General features: G+C 41.2%; 1 protein-coding gene across 1 annotated transcript in view; it reads right to left on the bottom strand.

Moving 5' to 3' along the window:
* Positions 1 to 34: 34 nt before the first annotated feature.
* Positions 35 to 17947, bottom strand: part of AFF3 (AF4/FMR2 family member 3) — a 320892-nt gene continuing 302979 nt past the window's right edge. Inside the window, exons 17-22 of the mRNA XM_031056148.1 lie at positions 15837 to 15973; positions 13691 to 13762; positions 11216 to 11309; positions 7217 to 7266; positions 6872 to 7086; positions 35 to 5446 (exon numbers count right to left, since the gene is read on the bottom strand). Coding sequence (XP_030912008.1) covers positions 5325 to 5446; positions 6872 to 7086; positions 7217 to 7266; positions 11216 to 11309; positions 13691 to 13762; positions 15837 to 15973 — 690 coding nt within the window. The 3' untranslated portion in view covers positions 35 to 5324. The remainder of the gene's footprint in view (positions 5447 to 6871; positions 7087 to 7216; positions 7267 to 11215; positions 11310 to 13690; positions 13763 to 15836; positions 15974 to 17947) is intronic.

Genomic DNA, 17947 nt, shown 5'->3' with positions numbered 1-17947 from the left:
CCCCCCTTCCCCCCGCCAGTTCTGTTGTTTTCCTTGGAATTTCTGGAATTCTTTGAGGGCAGCAGGGATAAGGCTGGGCTTCAAGCTGCAGTGTGTGAAATTCAAGCTACACAAATTGCAAAAGTAAAGGAGCTTTGGTGTATTTGTTGCTGGTTTTGGGGGCAAAAGCCAGGCCCTTTATGCAACCTGTGAGTTACTTGCTCCGTGCTCCAGCACCCAATCGGAAAGGTAGCTTGGGCTGCCAAAGTAGGAAATACCCCTGAAAGTCAGGCATACTTGTGGGCTACCAAGAGCAACAGGGCTAGACAGCAAGTGGAGGCAGAGGAATTATTTAAAGAAATAGCTCCAGCTGGATCTCACCCATTTCACTGAAGAAAACCATAGGCTATTGAAAGACCAATGGATGCTCTAAAACTTAGTGTTTTCCTCTCTGTAGCTTTAGTCAGGTTAGCACAAACAGGACCTAAAGTGACTTTCCCAGTTTGTTAATTAACCTTAAGAGCAATTTACAGCTTGGGGCTAGTGATACTGGAAATGGAGGGTTGGCCTTTTTGAGGGCAAATGGCAGCTTTGTGAGAGACAGTAAAGTAGATAAATTTCATGCTAACAATATTGGCTCAGAGACATAGTTTCACATTTTTTGAGACATACCAGACATAAGATCATCCAAATGCTTTTCTGAATGTATTCTGACAAATTTATATGTGGTTACATGTCTTCCCAGGCCTTGGTGCACAGCACATAGCCTAATGTAACAGTTATAATTATGATACTGATCAGACCAACCAGGCATTTTAAAGACATGAAAACTAGACTAATTCTTTAGTTTCAAACACAGTGAGGTCAAATATGTGATGTAAATGACAACAAAAAGGGAGGCATGTTAGGTCTGCGCCAGACAGACTTCTGTTGTTACCTTAACAAGTCTGTATACTTCAGGCATTGTTTGTATTTCTATTGTGCCTGGAGATTTTATTCTTTAGTTTGAGGATTCTCGCTGAATGGGGGAGGGAAATGTTGTCATTGCTGTGGACAAGAAACATTTCTTTCTGACATATTAAGCATTAAGAGGATTATGTAAAGACAAGCCATATTGCAGAAGGAGATGTTCTTAATATAGCTTTTACCACGAACCCATGACCTGCCAAAAATTTAGGAGAGTTAAAAAACCTATTGCTTTGACAATTTTTTAATTTTTAAAAAATCATCTTGTAAAAAGATCAAGGAATTCACCCACTGTTATTTACACAGAATTCAAACTTTCTTGCTTAAAATCATGAATCATTTAATGTCACATCTGTGGGATATCTAGGCAGATGCCATTAATCCAAGTAATTTTGAAAATTCCAATTTCATTTGGATTAAAACCTACAACTAAGTCAGTGAATAGCATATACTGTACATGCATTAAGGCTGGTGACTACTAAAGTCTCTTGGGTAGATAAACTAAGTACCGATTAGCCAGGTCTAAGTGTATGTTCTCATCTGGGGCAGAAAAGATATCCTGACATTTCAGATTTGAATCAGTAGCCATGAAAAATGGTTAAACATTTGTATTACAAAAGAGATACTATGGCACAGTCCCAAAGGTGCATTTCATATAAATTAATTAGCTACACAAATTATTTTGACAATAGCTACTGCACTTCTGAGGTGATATGGCTGCTCAGTGATGAGTACTTGATGATCAATGGTAGGCACCTTCATGCTGACTGACTTTTATTACTATTTAGATTTACAGTATATACATATGTGTTTGTATCTACACTTAGGGCATGATCCTCTTAACCTCCTTTACCTAAGGTCTTCTGTTCACTATAATCTCTTCCTTTGGAGCTCTGTTATTTGAACAAAAGAAATAGGCAAACAAGGGGTTTGGGTGTCCTGCCATGTGACAGGAAGGACTATGCCTGTCTTTTGACCACACTTGAACCTCTGCATATGCTTTGTTCTTACCTGACACTCATGCCACCATGCCATACTGTAAGGGTTTAAGGCCAAGGGCTCTGTATGATCTTGCTGCCTGTGAGAATCCTATAGGCTGTTCTGGATTTGTCAAGCCCACGTGCAATACACAGTTCCTTTGCATCCATTCCCATTGCTGTATGAGCTCTTACTGATTCTGGAGCCTCTGTTTGTAAGCAGACTTCTTCCTCCAGGCATAATCCTTCTGGATTTGTACAGAATGACTTCTTACTTTTCCAAAATTGAACCTGAATGTTGCTATGACTAAAGAAGCCTGCATGTTCCTGGACTTTCACAGCAGATTAAAATAAGTCAGTGTGTTTCATGGAACTGCAAAAAAGGACAGCCTCCTCTGGTCCCATCCAAAACACACAAAGCATCCTTGACTCACAGTGTGATTTGCCTAAGACTATTCAGGTTCTTAAAGTGGTGCATATGCTTAACTGGACCAGACCTGAAGTCACATGCACTTTTGCAGACCAGTCCCTAAGAAGATGAAATTCAGTATTTGTTGTCACTGTGCCACATTCAGACATCCAATCAGCAACAACCCTAGAAAGCAAACAGCCTGCACAGAAGAGTATTCTAAATAACCTCGCTAAAATAGTTTAGCTGTGAGAAACCCTATGGAGAGAAGGCCAAACCCTTTACTCCACTCATCCTGTTGCACCACCAGAAATTAAGGCTCAGTGTGCTCATCAGACAACACAGATGATGCCAGCACAAAAACTAAAAATCAGTAAGATTTTCATGGAAGCAATAGGTATTTTAGCTGAGATAACTCAATATGAGAGCAATGTACAGGAAAGGACAATCATCTACAGAGATGCTTAGTACTTGGAAATGTTACAACAGAACACCATAAATTCTTGCATTTCTTTGAAGGTTCTTGACATATTATATCCATACAAAGAGTTCATCATGGTTAAGAAAAATATCCCGATCTTAGTAAAATAAACATGCTTCAAAGTTCCATATTTGAAACTCAAATGCCACATGTGCAATAAAACTAAACTCCATTTAAGGCAAGTAATATATGTTACTTCTAAAATTTCTCAACATTAAATATCAGAAAGGGCTCCCAAACCCCCAAACTTATCTGAAGATAAACATCATAGGCACCGTCAAAGAAAACAGAAGCTAATCTAGCTGGAGTTTCACTTTCCTGATCTGAGGCGAAATCCTGCAGTACCTGTGGATGGCATTGAAGCAGCTGACAGAATCCATTGCTACTAGTCTAGCAAATCCTGACAGACTTCCTTCCACAGCTGGAGATCAGGCAAGTGATAAACAGAAAGGCACCGATCGACTTCTCCGCGATACTTGTGACGAAACAAATTGTGTTCCTTCTGGGGTGGGTGACAGCCAGGGCTAAGGGTGACAGCAGGACTCAGAGGTCACGTATTTTGTCATTTAAAGGCAAGTACATGTTCTCTCCTAAAGCCAGCCACTTTGTAACACTCAAGTCCATACTATGAGGTGGCCACAGCCACAGGCATTCTTCTGGGGGGAAGTATCTGAGCACCGATGGGCACATAAATATTGGCCCAGGATGGCTTGGGGCTGAGCAGTTCCTTGGTGGCTGCTTCAGAGAACACAGTGAATGCTGAGTCTGAGCAATAGCTGGAGTTATGGTGAGAAAAACACAGCTATGTGGGGCTCAGTGTGCTCATAAGCCCACTCTTTACCACGGGGTACATGGAGTCTGTGCTACCAAAGACATTTGACTGAGAAATTGTGCCATATTGTTTGGTATCTTTTCTTCAAAATGCAGCTCTTCAAAAATGGAGGATGAAAAAATAAAGGCAGCAAGTACCAATTAATAAACCATTTGTATCAGTAGCTACTTCTACTTGTATCTTCTATTGAAAGTGTCTTTTGTACTCACAATTTCTTAATAGGTAAGCAAATTAGATTAGAAAATAACAGTAAAAGGGTTCAACTAATGCCTTTGACAAGAACAGTCAATTGAAAGTCACTGGAACTGCTGATTTGAGTAAAGGCAGCAAATCTGATTGCAAAAGAAAATATTTCCAATATAGAAAAAAACCCCTAAATATGTGAAAACCACTGAAAATGAACAAAAATGCACTGAGTGCAAGCACGGTTGATATGAACTGGCCTTGACCTCATCTGACCCAAATTAAACTCCAATTATTGTGGGATTAATTCTCTGGCATGAAAAACACAGCCTGTCAACGGGAACTGAAAACATCCCATAAATCAAGAAACGTTAAAGCCTAGTTGAGGATTATGCATGAAGAGTGAGAGGATTATGATAGGAAACAGTTCTTAGCCTGATGAGCAGCAAACTCAGCTTCCCAGATAAAGGAAATTGCATGTAATGCTCCCATACAGCCTGGAAGAAAATGTTGCAAGCTTCTGCTAGATGAAAAAGATATGAAAGTCAAAATCTGCAGGATGAAGCCTTCCCATGCAAAGCCAACAACTGTTATAAATATCTGTCTGTGTGTGTGTGCAGCCGAAATTAACACATTTTCTTTCCTAAATGGATTACTGTTTGCTATATTTTTTCCTTATCTATTTACTGTCAGTAACAGAATGCAATTTTCCACCATCTCTTTTAAGTTCTTCCTACCAGCATATCTGTTTTCAGGCCTTCCTTTTGCTTGATACTGTAGGTTGCACTCTTGGTGAGGAGCTGAACGAGACGTAAAGTTATTTAAAAAGACAGGAGATAAAGAAATGCATGCAATTTGTTGAAACTTATTGCACAGGAAGGAATGCTGTCCTTCTCCATCTTAATGTGGACTACACACCTCCTCTCTGTGCTCCAGTGGAGAAGTAACAGGGAAATGGCACAATTAATATGGGAACTTCTGTGACATGTCCATGCTCGCAGTAAAAATTCTCCATGTCTATGATTTGCCCTCATTCATTCCAGTTCAGGAAAGCCCTTGTGTATGTGCTTAAGCTCTGCTGAAGTCATCAGGATTTCAGTACAAGCTTAAAGTTAAGAATCGATTGTGAGCTTTCCTGAATAGGGATCTGTGCTTATTGCACTTGGTTCAATCAACCCATAAGATTTTGGTTTCTGAGTTTTTCAGTACAATAATAGAAAGGGTATGTTTGTGCATTAAGATCAGTTCTTTATAGTATTTCTAGTGTATGAAAATGTTTGGAGAGTGATACAGAACAATTCATTCTGAAGAGACATCATTGTATATTGTACCTCTGTGCACATACATGTCTACACTCAGAAGAATTTTGCTCAATATTGAAGAAATATTCACCTTTGTTTGGATCAATGCTGTAGCTGACTATTTCTGTAGCACAGTGTCCAGAATAACTGAATTATCCATGAAAGGGATACTGTCCATGTGAATGGCACACAGTCATTATGACAAGTGAGCACTATTCCGCACCCAGTGAAGTCCTTGTTGAGTGTACTGGACTAAATGCTCCATACTGCTGTGCAAGGTGATAGGTCCCATCAATGCATCCAAGTCGTTAAAAAAATCTGCAGGGGAAAAAAAAGTGCAGGGATTCAGCATCAGAAGAGTGAATCTTTATTTGCTACTTGTCGCCCTTTAACAGATTTTATTCTCTTGCAAATTGAGTCAGGCTGAACATTCCATGGGAATGAAAGTTTAGTGCTGGGGAGATTAATTTTAAAGCCCCGTGGTTCATGATGTTACAGGCTGATGCACAACAATTTTCTTTTTAACGAACAAAGCAGTGAGTTCTTCAGCTTTGCTTTTCATTAATTTCCATTGAGTCTTGATAAAGCAAACAGACTCTGGGCAAGATTTATTCTGAGATTGAGGACAAGTAGATCAAAAAGTCCACACACAAGTGTCCAATGACACATTTGTGATATGCTAGATATTTAAGCTACCATGACAGAGAAATAGAGGCCTGTACAACATGGTCAACCCAGCCTAAAGGGTAGTTTGGCTTACTAGCCAGTCAGGACTTAGAATCACAGAATGGTTTGCGTTGGAAGGGACCTTTAAAGATCAGCCAGTTCCAACCCTGTGCCATGGATTGGGACAATTCTGTTGTCTACTCAGACGCATGTAGTGCCCATTTGAGATGCTCTCAGGGAGTTGATACGTACAGCCTGGACTGGCAGATCTAACACAGGATGTGCAGGAGAGTTCTGGAGTGGCAGTTTAGGTAAGGATACCTCAGTAAATTGTAGCCCTCTCTCCCTTTTTAGTACACCCTGAGAGGTGTGCTGTTCAGTACACACCTTTCAGGGTGAACTAAACAGCACTCTGAACTGCTGGTGGTATTGAATAAAGCTCCATCAACTGCAATGGGAGATGAGCCCCCAGCTCATATCTACATACCTTCACTTAGGTGCCCTTGTTTTGACTTGGATCTTGCCCACGTCCCTGCCTTAAATACACAAATTAGCTTGAAAACTAAGGAATACTTCACTGTCAAGTCAGATGCCGAGGCATTTGCTCATGGAAACCAGTTCACCTGAGAGAAGTCTGCTGCAGGCACCTTGTTCCAATCTGAGTCTGCTACGGATGGGGGAGGGCTAGGGGCTGTTCATTCCTTCTGCAGAAAGGAGGTGTGCTCCTGCTCCTGACGTGGTCTGGCTAAACACATCCCATGCAGCTCCATGACTTTGGGGGCAGAAGATGTCTTACCTCCCACAAACCTTCCTCTCTAGAATGCACAGATGGAAGTGCTACTTACAGGAACTAAGTCTGTGACCTGTCTGTCACAAGTGCTGGCTCAGCTCTTCTGAGCAAGACAGCTATCAAAATTGCCTTTTTGGGCTGTTTTGGAACAAACTAGGAGCAGACTGAAAAAAGAAATAATATCTGCAGTCCTACTTTGCAGACAGGTTTCATATCAAAGTACTTATTTTCCTGATCCAAATCATGTGACAGTCTTCTAGAATAGTCCATTGCCTTGCCTCGCTCACCTCTGTTTTCCTTGGCCAGGTTGTCAGCCATCTCCCAGTAGTCATAGCTGTGCAGGATGCTGTTGGTGATGCTGACGTGGTTGGCAGCCATCTGATGAATGCGCTGCGGGATGCTGATGATAGGAGATGGGGAAGGGGCCCCCGTGCTCCCCTGGGATCCTACAGAACTGACTGGAGAAGGGCTAGGGGACATGGGTGATGGAGTTCCTGTGCTCCTAGAAACCAGTGTTAATGCAGTTATTTAAAAAGTGTTGGGATTAAACACACAAGAGTATCAGAACATACCACAGATAAAAATATACAATTTCCAACTGCCAATCTGATATAAGATTCTATGCAACTTACTTTCCACTGGCACTCCAAGGAGATGGGTTCTGGGCAGCTTTTGATGAATTCTGGAAAGGAAAGAGTAATTTACAATGCATATAATTTATATAAGACTACAAAATGAAAAGAAAGAAATGTAAAGAAAGTGATGGAATTGCATCTCATGAAGTAATAAACCCAGTCAGCCTAGTCTGATGTTATGATGAAGCAGTGCTACAGAACAGACTTGAAACAGCCTTTTCAACACCCTGGCATAGGGACTGATTAGAAAAACATTAGGTGAAATGGAACTTTTCACAGAAATCCTGGGAATTCAGAAAAAAAAAGAAAAGTGCTGCAGGACTCTGTAAAGTTTAGGCTGGAATTTCTTGTGATGAAGAAAATCAGAAAGATTTCCTCCCACTCTCCTGCCCCTAATGACAAATGTCATTCCCCTAGGACTTGCAAGACTGTGCAAATCTGCTCAGCCTGGCATCCACAGGGATGTGAATCTGAGGATCTGCAGCTCAGGTGGGTGTTTTAACCACTAGGCTCAAAAATCTTGCTCATGATCGCTCCTTGTGGAGCTGTTCCCCTTGGTCCAAACATGGTAGCATTCACAAGGTCAAAGAGACTGCCCATGTAGATTAGATTGGTGGTTTTCATAGCTGAAGGATTCCCCAGAGAACCCCAGAAGGGGCCATTTGATCATTTAGTGTGGTCTCTTGTATGCCTGGAATCACTAAGATTCTCTCTGGTATACTGTGCTTACGCTAAAGAATTTCATTGCTTGAGGAGAGACCATACTACCTTGTGCAAGCATCATATTTACAAAGCAGGAGAAATTCAGGTGTCAGCAGTAATTGAGACTGGATAAATGATCTTATAATTTAAAAATTATTTTAGTAGTTAAAATTCCAGGAGCTGGAGGGAATTCAGTCACTGGTTCCTGACCATTTGACTTGGGGAAAAATTCCACCTCTCTCCCAAGTGACTGATTTAGTCCTAGGGCTGTGAGAAAGAAGTCTAAGAAACCAAGCTTTTCTAGTCCATCTCATCCATGGTTTCACATTCAGCAATGGCCAGCCTGACTCTTCAGAGGAAAGTAACCTCCCTGTGCTCTCCCCTGAAGCTGAACCTGCAAGTAACTGTGTGCTGGAGAACAGCCCTCTCTTCTTGACATCCATGTGGGACCAGACAAAGGTCCTGCAGCTTGAGATCTGTTTATGGATACTGTTTTAAATGCAAGGCTGTAGTGGTTGTAAACTGCAGGAGTTACAGGCAGTACCAGCAGTACAAAACCTCTTGGTTCTCAGGGCTCTCAGGGCTTAGGAAGGAAAATCATAAACAAGGGGCTTCAGATGTTCGTGGATTTCAAGGCCAGGAGCAATCCTGCAGTGCACACAATCTGCAATGTCTGTTTTCCACCAATCATGGCACTTCTAGAAGAAGCTAAATTACTTTTAAAATGTATCTTATTTCTAAAAAGGACAAATAGCCATATAGAAATTCTTAGACACTATTTATCTTCCTTATTGTTCTTCTGTGTCCTGTTCTATGTCTCTTGTCTATAATTAGAAAAAAAATGGTGTTTCACAGTTTCAAGATTGAATCTTCCTAACTTCAGTGCTATCTTTTGGATTCTGTTGGTCCAAAGCCAGTAAAACTGCATGTAATCTGCAAATTATCAGCTCTGTTTCCATGTACACACTGATCTCTTAACCCATTCAGCACCAAACTGGACAATCCCCTAAGCCTCTCTTTAAAAAACTTTGTTTCTCAGTTTAATGTGTCTTCTGAACTGCCTCTTGGGTTTCTATGTGCATCCCAACACCGGCTGTATTTTAGCAGTAATCATGCCAGTGTTGTGTGTACCCTGTCAGTCTTCCTGCATTTTGACACTGGGTGTTCTATGTCCCAGGTACGTGACATGAAAAATAAGCTTTGGAGTGTCCCACAAGGACTTCTTCCTTCAGAGGGTTTTCTTTTTCTTTTTTTTTTCCTTTTTCCTTTTAACAGGAAAAGCTCAGGTGTGAAAAGATAAAAAAGGAAAATTTCTCATTTGCCATCTTAAATAGAACCAACCTGGGAATCCTCAGCATTTGATCCTGCTACAGAAAAGATTCATTTTTTCCCCCCTTTCTTTTCTGATGTCTCTCAGAACTACTTGTCTTTGTCTTTCTACTGTAATGGAAACTGTGTGCCTGTTGTTTACTTACAGAGTTGGAAGCAGGAAAATTTGAAAATTGGAGTCAAGGATACTTACATTGTAAATGTAACCAACCTCTGCCTTACTGTACATCTTCCCACACACCTTTTTTCTCATGTTTTAGGCATATTGCTTCAGGTTCCTCTCAGTTCTGCACCAGAAGGGTGGGGGTAAGGATTCTAAAGAGTGTAATGTTGTAAGAGATCCCTTATACCACTTCCCCTACTGCAACCCATTCTCCTGGTTTCTTTATTCTCTCATATGTGCCTGGCCCCTGAATATCTGGGCCTTCTTTCTAATTCTCTGCTGCTTTTTTTTTTCTATAATGGAAATAAATCACCTAAAGGAGATTTAAATAGTATTTTTTTCTTTTCTAAAAGAAAAGTATGTCCAATTTTCCCTGCAAATGTGTGATTAAAAATCCTTCTCTGATTGATAATATCTGAGGAAGTTCTTAATGCAGTCAGCATTTCATGTCACTTAGTTTTGAAAGCTTTTAGATACCAAATATGAAAGGACTGGAGAACTGGCTTGTTTTCCACTGAAAATTATAGCAAATGGATGATTTTTTCACTTTTGCTTTTAAAGGTGAGAATACTTTCTAATGTGAAGCTATGCTATCATTGTGTCAGCAGGAGCTCTGCAAAGAAACAAACTCTTCTTGGCTACAGTAGAGGGTAAGTCCATTTTATGTTTGCTGTGAAACAGTCTCTGTCTGCTAGCAGGAGATATTTTACATGGTTGAGAGCTGTTTTTAATACAGCTTTCTCTGAACTGGTCAAGAAAAATAAAGTACTTCAATAGGCACATATTTCTTTCCCCTGAAATCAAGTAATTGTTAGAGAAACATAACATGTTGAATTATATACTGCTAAATTTTTGAAGCAATTACATTGGCTTCAATTTCCATTTGAAAATAACAGATCTGTCAATTCCCTTCCCTTTCTTCATGTGTTCAGAATTTGGTCATAAGCATTCGTGCCTGTATTTGAAGTTTTTTATTAACAAAATGTCAAAGGATGGATGTTTTTCATTTCAAGGTTCTTCTGTCCACATAAAAAAAACCCAACAGATGAGCCCTGTGTTCAAAGACAAATGCTTGTTCAGGTCCCACAAAGCAGTTTGTCTTAAAACATTTGTATGATCATTCTTCTTTTTTTTTTTAATTTAGGAAGATAAAGGCTAATTTTTGTGTTTGTACATCACATGCTGGATGGATTGACTGCAAGAAGTTTCACTTTGTCAGAAATGAAAAATGGAAGCAGTAACAGGTAAAGCAAAGCAGGAAGGGGAAACCATGGGTACCATGTCAAGTACATGGCAGGTGGTCTGTCTGCCCTCTGATGCTTCTGTACAACTACTGCTGAACTCAGTGTGGGATCTCTGACAGTTCCCTGGGCCCACTGCACTGTCCTACCTACTGATGCTGCTGAGTGGAAGGCCTGCATCTGAGGACTGATCTAGATCAAAGTCTTCAACTCGTGGGAAGTGTAATCCTGAAGGGGATTCTTACAGCAAAATCTGCAAAACCTATTCACAAAAGAGCTGGATAGCACTAGACAATGGACCAAGAATAATCTGAAAATCCCTGTTTGTTAGTACAACAAATTTATCATGCTTTGTGAAGGGTCACAGTGTGTATTTTTCAAAGAGGGACCCTTGTGAAGATAACTGAACTAACTAGAGCTCAGATGTTGCCATGAGAGTCTGTGGTAAAACATCACTGACTTCACCGGGGAAAAACTAATCCCAGCACAGCTACTGCTCTAGTAAGATGCTGTATCTCCTGTAAAAAACATTGATCTACAAACATGCCATAAAAAATGCACCTTGAAATACTCAATAAGCGCTTTTGAATACTTGACCGCGTGGTCTCTCTTGAGCCGGAACATCCTCCAGTACAGAAGGGCCAGGCAGCGGTAACTGGAATATAAGGGAGAGCAGAAAGTACAGGGTGAACAGAAATCCCACTGAATATCTTAAATCCTCAAACTAATACAGAGTGGAAGGCTGACAGCACCTTGCTTACAGTTTTTATCACCATTTGTTGGCAGTACTTCACACTTTGCCATGGGTTCATGAGCAGAGCTAGGTACTACAGCCAGGGCAGGTCATGCTGACAAATGCTACCAGTGAGGTACTAAACAAACCATACTCAGAAGGGTCTGGGCTCCCAGGCCTTCATTCTGGCTTCAAGTCTTCACACTTCATCAAAAGCCTATCCCATGAAAAGAGACACCCTGGAACTCAACATACACTTTTTTTTTTGGTATTTTTACTTGCAAATGCATAAACAGCTTTTTGAGATATTTTATCTTGGGACTTTATTGCGATACCCTGGATATAGTGAACTTGAGTTATAGTGGATGTATTCTGTATACACCCAGTGGTCTTTTCCAGCAGCTGGAGATGGCTGGTATAAAGTCAAACCTTGGATCTGGCAGATTTCAGTGGCCAAGCTTCTCTGTAGGAAACCAGAACAGAGACTGTATTGGAACCTGGAGGCTATTCCCAGGCCACTTGCCTGCTTTGGTCCCCAAAGGAAATCAGCAGTGGATTGAAAAACTCAATGTGCTGCACTGGTATTGTCTGCCCCTATGCTCCTTTTTAGTCTGCAGAGTGCCACACACCTTTAAAGCTACATAATTAAATGAGAGTAATGGGTATTGACTATAGTTATGTACCACAATAGTCAGTATTCAGGACACATACACTTCTCTTTGCTAGTGGCTTTAGGTGTACCTGTCTATTTTCTGAATTGAGAATCACCACCAGCTCTTCCCAGCAAGGCTTTTAGATTGAAAAAGTGTGAAAACTAGGGCAAGTGTGAAAGTGCCCCACAGTAACGCTGCTTTTGAAGCAAAAACCCGGTGTGATTTGCTCCTCCTTTGTCAGCAGAAGCCTCGTTTTTAAAAGCAGTATTTAGGGTAGGAGCCAATCCGGAGCACCAGAAGGTGCCTTGAGTGTGAACGTGCAGAGTGCTCCCCATCTGCCCGCGCCCAAGGGCTGCCCACACCTTTAGCGAACGCCTCGAATTCGGAAATTGTCTCTGAATAACCCCATCCCAGGCAGGGCTGCTGGGGCAGCCTGGCTCTGTCCGGAGAGCGGCGGCGCAGTCCCGGCCGCGGCCGCTGGAGGGCAGTGTCTCCCCGGGAGAGGCGGCCCGGGAGCGGCGGGCTGGCTCCCTGCCCGCCGGGCGCCGCCAGCAGCCACCAGCATCGCTCTCCCTCTGTCACCTTCACAGGTACAGCACATATGCAAATGGTGTCAGCTCATCTGCTGGCTGGCAGACGGTGAGTTAAGATTGCCATTCATCGCCTGGAGAAGGCTCCGTCTGCTTTCCCTCGCGCTGACCTTTCTCCTGCTGGAACAGATGCAGCGGCTCCCTGAATTTGGTTGTGCCTCCGCGCGCACCGAAGCGCTCCGGCAGTTCTCAGCAAGCCTTTGTAATACGGCTTTATATGTCCTTTTTTAACCGTTCTTTAGTCATTTTCCCACCTAAGCATTTTTAAAGCAATCGCCACTAATGCATTCTGCGGGCCTCCCAATGGAACAGAAAACCAGTGACAGAGAAAGGGCATTAAAAAAAATCTCTGAATATTTTGTTCCTTTTTATACAAATGATTAATTAGGACTCCTTCTTTATGGAGGCTAAAGATGCATTTAATTTGGGTTTTTAACAGATGGCTAATAGATGTTAAAAACACACTTGCTGATTGTAAATGTCCACTTACTAAGACTCGGTAACCATGTAATAGGTATTTTATGCATTAACTACAATGATATTAAATTAAAAATTGATTTTAATAACGTTATAGCATTTTACTAGCAATCAGAAACTGTCCTATAGAATCTAAGGTGCTTACATATATGTTTAGAAATCTCAATTTAATAGATAATCCAAGAGACTTAATTATCCCCATCACCATATTGCCCTTCATATAATATAAATAAAATTTATGATTATTGAGCCTAAAATGTCAGCCACAAAAGAACTTACCGAGCTGTTGGTACAAAAGTACATCACTCATAAAAACAACAAACCATCAGGCATTTAAAAATTAATTACACTGACGTACCATAGCCAACCTGTCACAATCAATAAATAAGTATGAATTGCTTATTTACAGAGACAGAATGCAGACTTGGTACAGTGATACAAGGGCTGGACCTTCCCAGAGAAGAAAGGATTCTCTTAATTTCAATAGAGAACATAATTCTATCTGGCTGCATCCAACATCTGATTTTCAAGAATTGGCTCACTGCAGAAAAGAAGCCTTTTGAAGAAAGCTTGATCTACTAACCATAATGCTGCCAGCTGTTTGTCTTCTGGCGTGGCGCTGGGGCCTGAGTGGGTTTTTAGTCTCACTGCATACCTTAAGCAAGAAGAAAAAAGCCAACGTGAGTTACCTGAGACAGCTTTGTATTACTGATCAGAGAGCTATGCTGGCCAATGTTGTTTGCTCTGCCCCTTTATACATATTTGTTCAAGTTACCAGCCATACATGCGTTTTTCCTGGTTGTGTTTCAGAGGTGTTTTGCCATTAGCAGTGCATCCCTGCACTCTTTAAACAGCCGTGAACTCCCTTGATCATCCATCAGTCCAGAGGGGAGCCTAGCTGGTGAGGTGACACTGTCCTACCAAAATAACCTCTGTTGCTGCAGAGACCCAGTTATACAGAGTTCATGCAGAAAGGGGTTTGGAGCTTTTGAAGGCAGACAGCCTGCCTGGAAGCTGGTGCTGACCTCACCCTGCCAGTTCTGAGTGTGTCTACTCAGATTTGCTCCTTCGAGCACAGCATGGCAGAGGGGGAACATGTGGCTCAGAGCTATTTTTGCTCACATGACATTACATTCAAACTCTATAAATATTAAAGATCCACAGAGGTAGCACTGGTGTTTCAAGAGTGTATGTGCTATGCAAACACAAATTGGTTTCTGGAAATCTCAGCTTCCAGCTGAATACCTGAACAACAGACAAGGTTAGAACAACACACAGCGCTTCTGGGCTCACTTCCAGAAAAATACCTGCTCCCTATAATTAGCTGCTTGTGATTTTTTCTTACCTTTGCTTTCAAACTCTAATTCTGATATCTGTGCAAAGATTCAATATAAACATTTTGCTTCTACAGGCATACCTAGCAAACCACTTATTTTTCTGAGTTGCAGCGAGATCAACAGCAATTCACATTACAACACGGCCACAGCTATACACATTATTGAAAGCTATGCATCTGCAAGCAAAATTCATTTCCAGAGTTAGGACCATATATTTACTACCATGAGAAAAGACAGGGCAGACAAAGAAAGAGCTTTCTGCCTTTTGGGGAAAAAAAAAGAGAGAGAGAGAAAAAAAAAGGAGAAATTACAGAGATGGGAAAAAAAAGGAAGGAAAAAATTGCAGAGATGGAATGTACTATTCTCTTACAGAAAAAAAAGTATTTGATTTTCTTCAATAACCTTCCAGGTAGAAAGCTGGCCTCAATCCACTGAAATGTATGAGAAGACAGCCTTAAATAAAATGCCAGTGGAATTATTAACATACGAGAAAATCTTCACATCAACACTAAGTCCAAAAGAATGCTTTTGTTTTAGAAGCTCTGGCTCATTATGGATATGATTAAAAATGAAAATGTATTACTTCCTATGAGCTTAATCCTGACTGGATGGAGCTGCATGGTTGACTGTCCTGAGCAATGACACCATGGTCACTGTCAGTGCAGATTTCTCCACTACTGTGTCTGGGATTCTCTCTTGCAGAATCCCTCAGAGGCTGCAATGGTTCTGATCTTTGTTTTCTCTACCAATGACACTGCCAATAATGTTAATTTTAAGTACCAGCTATAATGGACAAAAGGACTTAAGAGACATACTTCAGAGGGACTGTGGATGGCACTGAATTCTAGACTGCCCTGTTTGGAGAGCCATGAAGGTGACTAAAGGTAGGGGTAGCTCTGAGGTGAGCTGTGCTCCTGATTTCACTGGCTACATTAGAGCACACACATCAAATGGAGTCTGAGTGTCCATTTTTCTGTCACTATTCAAATCTTCTTTCAGGTAATCTTTAAACAGCAATCTTACATGTGTTGCAATATTTTTCAAGTTACCACTCCATGAAAATGTTTTGTTATTATGGATTTCTGGTTTCCTCCACTGAGTAGTTCATGACTTACATCATGAAACTCTTGAAGTAATTTGCAACTTTAGCCTTAGGAAAACCTTTGGGGTTTTTTGCTCGTGTTTTTGTTTGTTTCTTTCATTTTTTTTTTCATTCTTCACAGTTTCTTGATTTAATTTCCAAAGAAATCACAGATAATACATATACATTACATATGAACAACCAGGCCCAGGTAAGGAGTTCACTTTTACTGCATGTACAAAAATAGGTGATAATGCAGATGATCATGTTTGCACAGAGCAACCCCTAGGGTCATTGCCTTCCTTTCCTACCTGATGAGTTCAACTGTCTCTGAATACATGGTATAAGGGGATTTAGATTCCATTGGGCCTTGTTCCATTGCATTTCCACACTCAATAAACGATAGTGCTGCTTCTGCATAATTCAGTGCCTTTCCAAACTTCTCCACCTAGAGAGAAAAAATAAGGACACAGAGATGTAGTGTAATCATCAAGATGTCGTTACATTTGATGGGATTTTCTCAACAAATATTGTAAACTTGACACAAGTTGATATATGTTCAGGTGCACAATTTTTCCTGTGAGAAAGCTAATACCTATCAAACCCTGTGCATCAGTGAAAATCATAAGATAGAGAAAATAGAGGTAGAAAAGGCTCTGAGATATTATTTGTTCCACACTCTTGTGTCCAAAGAAGGGTCAGCTGTGCCTAGGACATTCCCAACCGTGTTTGTTAAAGCTCTTCCAGTGCTGGAAATTCCACAAACTCATGCTGCCTTTTGTTCCAGCTTTCATCTTTCGTTAAAAAGGGTTTCACACATCTTTGCAAGTGTAGTTTTTTATCCCTCAACAAAGAAAGGTAACAGATATCATAACTAAGAGAAGAGAAGTAAATACTTTGACTACTAACTCTTACACAAAGGCTCATCTCTGTTCTCCTGTCTTCTTTATCCCTACCATTTTCAGCATTGTTCTCCTCTTGTCAGGAATTTGCTTTCTACATCCTCCTCCTCTTTCAGGGACTGCTCTGCTCCCCCAGCATCTTCTGCCATCCTCCTTCCTTGCCCTGTTTCTCCTCCTATTTTTGGTACTTCTTTGTGAATGTATTTGTGCACTAACATGCATATATATACATGCATGTCCTGAGTAACACTGCATATGCAAACATGCATCTAATGTTCATATGTGTACACTTACGTGCCACTTATCTGCCCTCAGAATTTCATTTTTGAAGTGAAGAGAGAGATGAATCCTACTAATACCTCTCTGTCCTGACTTCTCTCTCCTTCAGTCAGAACTCCTGCGGTACATAAAGCCCATTAATGGACTGGATGCATTTGGTTGAAATCTGATGCACACAGTGAAAGGTTAATGGACCTTATTCTTTTCCAAGGGATAAAGATTTTAAATAGTAACTTTGGAATGGCACACTAGCTTCAATCTATTTTAGGTTCTTATATGACTCCCACTGCGATCATACCAGAGAACTTCACAAACTTTTTATTATATTTCTCCCCCTGATGCTCCGGTGCGGGTGGAAGTGCTATTATCCCAATTTCACAGATGGGGGACTGAGGAGCAGAGAGACTTAGAGTAATTTTCAAGCTGCTCACTGTGAGTGCCTGTGTCAGGTAGTGCAGTGCCAAAGTAGGAGGTGTCGAGCCCAGCAAGGTGATTCAAAGTGCCTGGAGGCACTTTGGCAATATGGCATTTTCCCCAGGATGCCTACACAGCCAGGGAGGGAGAGGAAGCACCTGCAAAGGGCTGTTTACAAGGTGGTGTGGAGGATATTTCAACCACCTGATAGTGACAGAAAGCTATTCAAACCGTGCCTAGGTGACTTTCATGCAGCAAACTTGTGGCACAGCAGAGAATAATGTTGGCAACTCCACTTTCTGGGAGTCTACCATAAGAACATTTCTCTCCAGGCTAAGAACTTCCTTTGCATATTAAGTGATCCTTTCCATTCTGTTTAAAGCAACATACTAAAATGCACCATTTGTACTTCTCCACAATATTTTCTGATTTTAAGACTCACTTTAGAGTAATATGGAACTGAATAAACCACAGAAATTTGTGCTAATAAACTCAGGTAGAGTGTAAAACTCGGTGTTAGTGTTCTAAATTAAGGATCTGCTTCTGCTTCCTTGGCTTTTCTACATTCTGCACAGCTGAGAAAAACCTTTCTTCTTTCCTGATGGTATGATAGCAAAGTGTCTGTCTGACAGAGCAAGACAGGAAAGCAGCTACCTGCAACACAGCCACCCTAATGCAGGGTCCCACTCCATATACTGCCATCTCATGTTGTGCTGGCTTATCTGTGGCACTGGACAAACACAGCCTTGGAGAGAACTGAGGGACAGCTAAGCAGAGCTCTGCTGCAGCACTGCATACTTTGTTGCACCCATTTGTTTGGAAAGACA

Source organism: Geospiza fortis, unplaced genomic scaffold (genome assembly GCF_000277835.1).
Source record: "Geospiza fortis unplaced genomic scaffold, GeoFor_1.0 scaffold192, whole genome shotgun sequence".
In the NCBI taxonomy this organism is placed as follows: domain Eukaryota; kingdom Metazoa; phylum Chordata; class Aves; order Passeriformes; family Thraupidae; genus Geospiza; species Geospiza fortis.
Note: the sequence above shows the minus strand (reverse complement) of the source record. Positions and strands in the feature narration are given on the sequence as shown.